Source organism: Nicotiana sylvestris, chromosome 2 (genome assembly GCF_000393655.2).
Source record: "Nicotiana sylvestris chromosome 2, ASM39365v2, whole genome shotgun sequence".
Classification (NCBI taxonomy): domain Eukaryota; kingdom Viridiplantae; phylum Streptophyta; class Magnoliopsida; order Solanales; family Solanaceae; genus Nicotiana; species Nicotiana sylvestris.
The window spans coordinates 161,689,611-161,696,438 of record NC_091058.1 but is presented as its reverse complement, the minus strand read 5'-3'; the positions used below and the strand labels follow the sequence as shown (position 1 = coordinate 161,696,438).

The window sequence follows — 6,828 nt, the reverse complement described above, 5'->3', positions numbered from 1 at the left end:
CCCGGGCCCAGAATACAGCATTAGCTAAGGGTGAGGAGGAGTGCGTCTATTTACGAGAACCAGTTTGGGTTTATGACGGGGCGTTCGACAACAGACGTCATCCACTTTGTTAGGAGATTGATGGAGTGGTATAGGGAGAGAAAGAAGGACTTGCATATGATGTTCATTGACTTAGAAAAGGCGTACGATAATGTTCCGAGGGAGATTTTGTGGAGATGTTTGGAGGCTAGAGGTTGCATACGTTAGGTTGATTAAGGACATGTACGATGGAGTAATGACCCGAGTGAGGATGATGGTGGGGACTCGGACCATTTTCTTGTTATGATGGGGTTGCATCAGGGGTTAGCACACAGCCCTTTTTTGTTTGCTTTGACGATGGACGTACTGACGTACCATATCCAAGGAGAGGTGCCGTGGTGCATGCTATTTGTTGATGATATTGTATTGATTTACGAGATGCAAGACGGTGTAAACACGAAATTAGGGAGGCAAACCCTGGAATCTAAAGGTTTCAAGTTGAGCAGGACCAAGACAGAATACTTGGAGTGTAAGTTCAGTGGGAAGACTCGAGGAGGGGAAGGGGAGGTGAGGCTGGACTCACAGGTCATCCCTAGGAATGGTAGTTTTAAGTACTTTGGGTCTATTATTTAGGGAGATGGGGAGATTGATGAAGATGTAACACATCGTATTGGGGCGGGATGGATGAAAAGAGGACTTGCTTCCGGTGTATTGTGTGACAAGAAGGTGTCACTAAAACTTAAGGGTAAGTTCTACAGAGTGGTGGTTAGACCAACGATGTTGTATGTGGCTGAGTGTTGCCCAGTCAAGATCGCTCATGTCCAGAAGATGAAGGTAGAAGAAATGAGGATGTCGAGATGGATGTGCGGGCACACCAGGTTAGATAGAATCAGAAATGAGGTTATTCGCGATAAGGTGGGTGTGGCCCCTATTGAGGACAAGATGCGGGAAGCGCAACTTAGGTGGTTTGGTCATTTAAGAAGGAGGAGCACAGATGCCCCGGTGAGGAGGTATGAGAGGTTGACATTAGAGGGCCTACAGAGAGGTAGAGGTAGGCCAAAGAAGAGGTGGGGAGAGGTGATTAGGCAAGACATGGTGCAGCTTCAACTGACTGAAAACATGACCCTTGATAGAAAGGTATGGAGGTCGAGGATTAGGGCAGTAGAGTAGGTAGTCTAGAGTGTTCATTAAAGTAGTATTGGCACGCAATCTCACTTTCTGTTGGTAGTAGTTTTTTATGTCTAACCGTTGTTTTCTTTCATTGTTGATCACCTTACTATCTTGTTGTTTTTATTCTGCTTTTATATAGTACTGTCCCTTCGTGTGTATATTTTTATTAATGTGGTGCTTATGCTTTCCTGAGTTGAGGTCTATTGGAAACAGTCTCTCTTTCCTCATAAGGTAGGGGTAAGGTCTGTGTACACATTATCCTCCCCAGACCTCACTGTATGGGATAATACTGGGTATGTTGTTATTATTTAGATGTTTAATAGGTAACAACTTTAGTTTTGGTGTCTAAAGGGAAAATTGTGACTAAGTTTAAGTGGTTGCCTGTGTATTGGTATATAGCGTCTTGCTTCCCTCGTACCGGGGGACTTTAAAAACAGAAAGACGACTAAGCAACGAAAATATATGGGCGAATTTGTAAACGTGTATCAAAATTAGGGTACAAAGTGTAAACCAACATCCTTGTTCGTAATTTTCGAGCCTCTCTCTCCTGTCCAATTGCTCTAAAGAATTTTCGCAATTCAGCTCAGTTCTCAATGCAACTGCTAACCCTAACCTAAATTTTCTCAGGCCCGTGCCCAATTTCAACATTTCTCAGAACCTCAGTCCTGTGCTTCCCTTTATTTTGACGGGTAAAGGTAGCAATTTGAATATATAGTACAAATTATACTTGTATGAAAATGTAGCCTGATAATGGTCAGTCCAAGCTACTATTGCTTTACTGTATGCATTTTACTATCAAATTTCTCGGATTCCCAGTTGTACTTGAATGTGTTGTTTTAGCATAGTATAATTTTAGTTGTGGAAAATGGAGCTCGAACCGTTGGGAATCAGGAATGATGTGATTGAATTTGATATGTTTGGCTTAGGAGTAGGAGACGAAACCATTGACATTGAACACCCTATTGAAGGAGGGGAAAATAATCAATTATTGGAACCTTTTGATGGTATTGTTAGTGGTAGAATTTCTGGTGAAGTTTATGGGGATATGAATCTTGAACCTTATGAAGGAATGGAGTTTGAGTCGGAAGAGGCTGCGAAAGCCTTCTATAATTTGTATGCACGTAGGGTAGGGTTTAGTACGCGTGTTAGCATGTCTAGGAGGTCTAGGCGTGACGGGGCTATTATTCAGAGGTCGTTTGTTTGTGCAAGAGAGGGGTTTCGTGTTGAGAAGGAGAAGCCTGGGCGTGATGGCGGTGGTGCTAGGATTAAGAGACCCCGAGCTGAGACTAGGGTCGGGTGTAAGGCCATGTTAGTTGTTAAGATTCAGAATTTGGGGAGATGGGTTGTGTCAGGATTTGTAAAAGAACATAACCATGAGCTTGTTCCACCTGATAAGGTGCATTGCCTGCGTTCACACCGACATGTGTCGGGACCAGCTAAGTCGCTGATTGATACATTACAGGGAGCTGGAATTGGTCCGAGTGGGATAATGTCTGCCTTGATCAAGGAGTATGGTGGAATTAGGAGTGTTGGATTTACGGAACGTGATTGTAGAAATTACATGAGAAGTAGTAAACAAAGAACTCTTGGGGGTGATCCCCAAACTCTCCTTGATTATTTGAAACAAAAGCATTTGGAAAATCCATCGTTTTTCTATGCTGTGCAAGGAGATGAGGATCATTGTATGAGTAATATCTTTTGGGCTGACCCTAAGGCTCGGACTAATTTTAGTTATTTCGGTGATACTGTCACTTTTGACACCACTTACAGATCAAACAGGTATCGGTTACCATTTGCCCCATTCACAGGGGTAAATCATCATGGACAGCCAGTGCTATTTGGTTGTGCTCTCTTAATAAATGAATCCAAGGCATCTTTTAGTTGGTTGTTTAGTACTTGGCTGATGGCAATGTGTGGGAAGCCGCCAGTCTCAATCACAACTGACCATGATCGAGTGATTCGGTTGGCTGTTAGACAGGTTTTTCCCGAAGCACGTCACAGGTTCTGCAAATGGCATATTTTCAAAGAATGCCAAGAGAAGTTGTCCCACGTGCTCTCTGAGCATATTAATTTTGAAGCAGAATTTCATAAATGTGTAAGCTTGACGGAGTCCATTGAAGAGTTTGAAGCTTGTTGGTTTACCCTGATTGATAAGTATGATCTTGGGGAAAATGAGTGGCTTCAAGCTATTTACGCTGATCGCAAGCAATGGGTCCCGGTCTATTTGAGGGATACATTCTTTGCAGAAATGTCTATAATGCAGCATAGTGACAGTATGAATTCATATTTTGATGGATATGTGAATGCATCAACGACTCTTCAGCAATTCATTAAGTTGTATGAAAAGGCTGTAGAGAGTCGCTACGAGAAGGAAGTTAAAGCAGATTACGACACAATGCATATTGGCCCTGCTCTGAAGACCCCGTCACCCATGGAGAAGCAAGCTGCTGAGATTTATACAAGGAAACTGTTCATAAAGTTTCAAGAGGAGCTCGTTGAAACACTCACATTCTTGGCAACTAAAGTTGATGATAATGAAGCAACAACTGTATTTCAGGTGGCTAAATTTGGGGAGAGTCATAAGTCTTACTTAGTTCACTACAATGTCAGGGAAATTAAAGCGTCGTGTAGCTGTCAGATGTTTGAATTCTCCAGTCTCCTTTGCCGGCATATACTAACAGTCTTCAGAGTCACCAATGTTCTCACGCTTCCTCCATGTTATGTTTTAAAGCGTTGGACTAGGAATGCTAAAAGTGGTCTCATGTTGGAAGAACAGACCTGTAATTTGTTAAATAGTTATCAGGAATCTTTTAATGACAGATATAACAATCTTCAGCGAGAAGCCTTCAAATATGTAGACGAAGGTGCGAAAGATGAGGAATGTTACCAGGTGGCTATGGATGCCTTGCGAGAAGCTGCAAATAAAGTTGCTATTTTTAATAAAACTGGTGCGGGAGTTTCTAATTCTGGTGGAACTTGCAAAGGAGTGTTTGCCACTCTGGAGAGCCGTGTAAATAATCCCTTCGAGGCTCGTCAATTGAGTGGAGGTCCTTCAACACCTGTGGTAAGTTTATTTCTTATCTTTCTTTTATTTCAGATTTTCTTCACCAACATTTGTTTGTTTGTTTTTTTTTTTTTTTTTTTGTAGTTCTTTTTTCTTTTTTTAAAGGTTGCATGAATTTATTTTGCCTTCCATCTTACAATGATTGCTCAGATCATTTCTCAAGTCAAATAAAATTATACATCTTAGATAAATGTTTTTTCCACTATAATTCGATCCAGCCATAAGAATTGTAGTTTGAATTTGATCAGTGCTTACATTTTTAGTTTGTTTTACGCCTTCAGATATCTTCCTCTGTGTTGGCTTAACATATTCCTCTATAATCTGCACTTGTAATGATTAGCTATCTTGACTCGTTACTTTAAGTTGAAAATTTCTAGCCTCGAGGGAGTATCTGTTGGATCATTTGGGGTATTGTTAACTTCAAATTTGATGTTGTTTATCAATTTATTTTCTATCTGCAGATTGTTCTTTCTTTTCTCTCTGGGTACTTCTACTCGAACAATGTTGTCTGCACTCACGATGATTTGGCTAAGATGTTCACCCAGCTCTAATGCCTGTTCTTTCTTTTCCAAAGAACATGGGAAAATGGGGTGTCTATATAATCCGCTTGTGTAATTCATCCTCTTTCATCGACTATGTGAAACTGCTCGAGGATTCTTGACTCATCTATTGATTTCCTTGTAGGATGAACAGGACAAGAAAATACAGAAACTTACACGGAAGCTGGAACGTGCAAGACAAAAATGTGAATTATATCGGACTAACTTAATGACGGTCTTGAAAGATATTGAGCAGCAGAAGCTTCAGTTAACAGTTAAAGTTCAGAGTATTAAGTTAGGTATGAAAGGTTAAGATTGTCTTTTTTGTGTATTTGAATGAATCTACAATCCACGACGCCAGGTCTCACATCAGTGTGATAGATAGTTTCTGGTTATTATCGAGATATGGTTTAGACTCTAGAGGACAAGAAGTACAATGGGAGAAAAACTTTTGAAGTCCCGGGTCAAAAGAGGTATTCCCTCCGTTCCCATTTATGTGAACTTGTTTGACTGGACAGAGTTTAAGAAAAAAAGAAGACTTTTGAAATTTGTGGTCCTAAACAAGTCAAAAATGGTCAGAGTATTTGTGTGGGTATAAAAGCTTCTCATTAAGGATAAAATTGTAAGTTTAAGCAAAATTATTTCCAAATTTAGAAAGGTGTCATTCGACCAAAAAACAAATAGGTTCGCATAAATTGGAACGGAGGGAGTAACAGTTATCCCCCACTTTCCAAACCTTTGTTTAAACTGACTTGCATCAAAATCTAGACAGTATGAGCAGTTAACTCAAAATCTATTCACATAGAACATGAGTGCCTACTTTAAAATTTAATCTCCTACATCTCTGATTAGGGATTGAGAAATTCTATTCATTCCATTATAATTGTTTGTGATGATAGTATGCTTCTTTCTTACCTTCAAAAAAACTTTAGGAAAATCAATCAATTTAAAGTGGCGTTTATATGAAAACACAACAGTAAAAAACTCTGGTTCTTTCAGCTTTTGCCGAAAGTTGAAAAAACATCGACCAATATCATTAGGATTTTTTCTTTTAGCAAAATTGAAAAACTGCTTTGACGTGCTTTTATCGCTCGTTTGGCCAAGCTGCAAAAATCAGTTTGTTTTGAGAAGTGCTTTTCTCAAAAGTACTTTTGGTGAGAAACAGTTTGTGTTTGGCTAATTAATTTGAAAAGCACTTCTGAGCAGCAATTAGTGTTTGGCCAAGCTTTAAAAAACTGCTTGTAAGTGTATTTTTTTAAAAGTGTTTCTCAAAAAAGTGCTTTTGGAGAGAAAATACTTTTTTTTTGCTTCTCCAAAACTGCTTCTGCTTCTCCTTAAAAGCACTTTTTTTCTTTCCAAAAGCTTGGCCAAACACCTCAATTTTTGGCCAAAAGTACTTTTCACTTTTGGCCAAAAAGAAGCTTGGCCAAACAAGCTATTAGTTTTCACATAACTGAAAAACTTTTTAAAAATGATCTTTTGTTGAATTTGAGAACATTGAGAGAAAAATTAAACACTTCTTGAACCTTAATTAATGCTACCTTAGTTTGACGCTGGTGGAGTTTATACGGAAAAGCCTTCTTATGTACAAATATCAAGGTACATGTAACTAATTAAATAAGGAATATGTGACAAAGAAGAAAAAAGAATTTTATTTAATGGGAATAAATTGGTCGCACCAGATTTATAAATCAGACTAGTGAATATATCCGCGCCTCACCACGGTAAAAGAAGAGAATAATGAAAACATAAAAAAATTATTATTTTTTCTAGTTTAGATAGAAGAGATTAATTTCTTTTTGTATATAATTATAAAATTAGTTTTATGTGACAATTTTAAATCTTTTCATCAGATTTTTTGTCTCATGGTTGTTTTTTTATGAACGTGTCAAACATAGAACCTTCAACTGTCATGTCGTATAATTATAATTATAAAACTAATTTTGCAAGTTCGGTTGAAATAGGAGAGACTAAAAAATTTAATGTGCATGCGTATAAAACTAAAGTTATATCACTAACATAAATCTTTTTCTTAGA

The 6,828-nt window shown here is 38.6% G+C and overlaps 2 protein-coding genes across 3 annotated transcripts; both read left to right on the top strand.

The window, feature by feature from the left end:
• The first annotated feature begins 324 nt into the window (after positions 1-324).
• On the top strand, positions 325-1,881 carry LOC138885886 (uncharacterized). The gene is made up of 3 exons (XM_070166881.1): positions 325-585; positions 652-1,155; positions 1,816-1,881. Exons 1-3 carry the CDS (start codon positions 325-327, stop codon positions 1,879-1,881), a joined length of 831 nt encoding a protein of 276 aa, XP_070022982.1.
• On the top strand, positions 1,629-5,429 carry LOC104225192 (protein FAR1-RELATED SEQUENCE 5-like). Of its 2 annotated transcripts, XR_710526.2 has the most exons (3): positions 1,629-4,252; positions 4,714-4,863; positions 4,937-5,027. XR_710526.2 is itself a non-coding variant. In XM_009776959.2 (2 exons), the coding sequence occupies exons 1-2, from the start codon at positions 2,054-2,056 to the stop codon at positions 5,102-5,104; spliced, it is 2,367 nt and encodes a 788-aa protein (XP_009775261.1). In that variant the 5' UTR covers positions 1,631-2,053; the 3' UTR covers positions 5,105-5,429. The 2 variants fall into 2 exon arrangements, 1 of the variants encoding a protein (XP_009775261.1); XM_009776959.2 differs by lacking the exon at positions 4,714-4,863 and having other exon boundaries at positions 1,631-4,252; positions 4,937-5,429.
• The last annotated feature ends 1,399 nt before the right edge of the window (positions 5,430-6,828 follow it).

Excerpts from the sequence above, each read along its gene's own strand:
- LOC138885886 (XM_070166881.1), top strand. The coding sequence starts at position 325 with ATGGGGTTGCATCAGGGGTTAGCACACAGCCCTTTTTTGTTTGCTTTG. Across the intron at positions 586-651 it reads CTCGAGGAGGGGAAGGGGAG|GGAGATGGGGAGATTGATGA; the intron begins GTGAGGCTGGAC and ends TCTATTATTTAG. Across the intron at positions 1,156-1,815 it reads ACATGACCCTTGATAGAAAG|GCCCGTGCCCAATTTCAACA; the intron begins GTATGGAGGTCG and ends AAATTTTCTCAG.
- LOC104225192 (XM_009776959.2), top strand. The coding sequence starts at position 2,054 with ATGGAGCTCGAACCGTTGGGAATCAGGAATGATGTGATTGAATTTGAT. Across the intron at positions 4,253-4,936 it reads GAGGTCCTTCAACACCTGTG|GATGAACAGGACAAGAAAAT; the intron begins GTAAGTTTATTT and ends ATTTCCTTGTAG.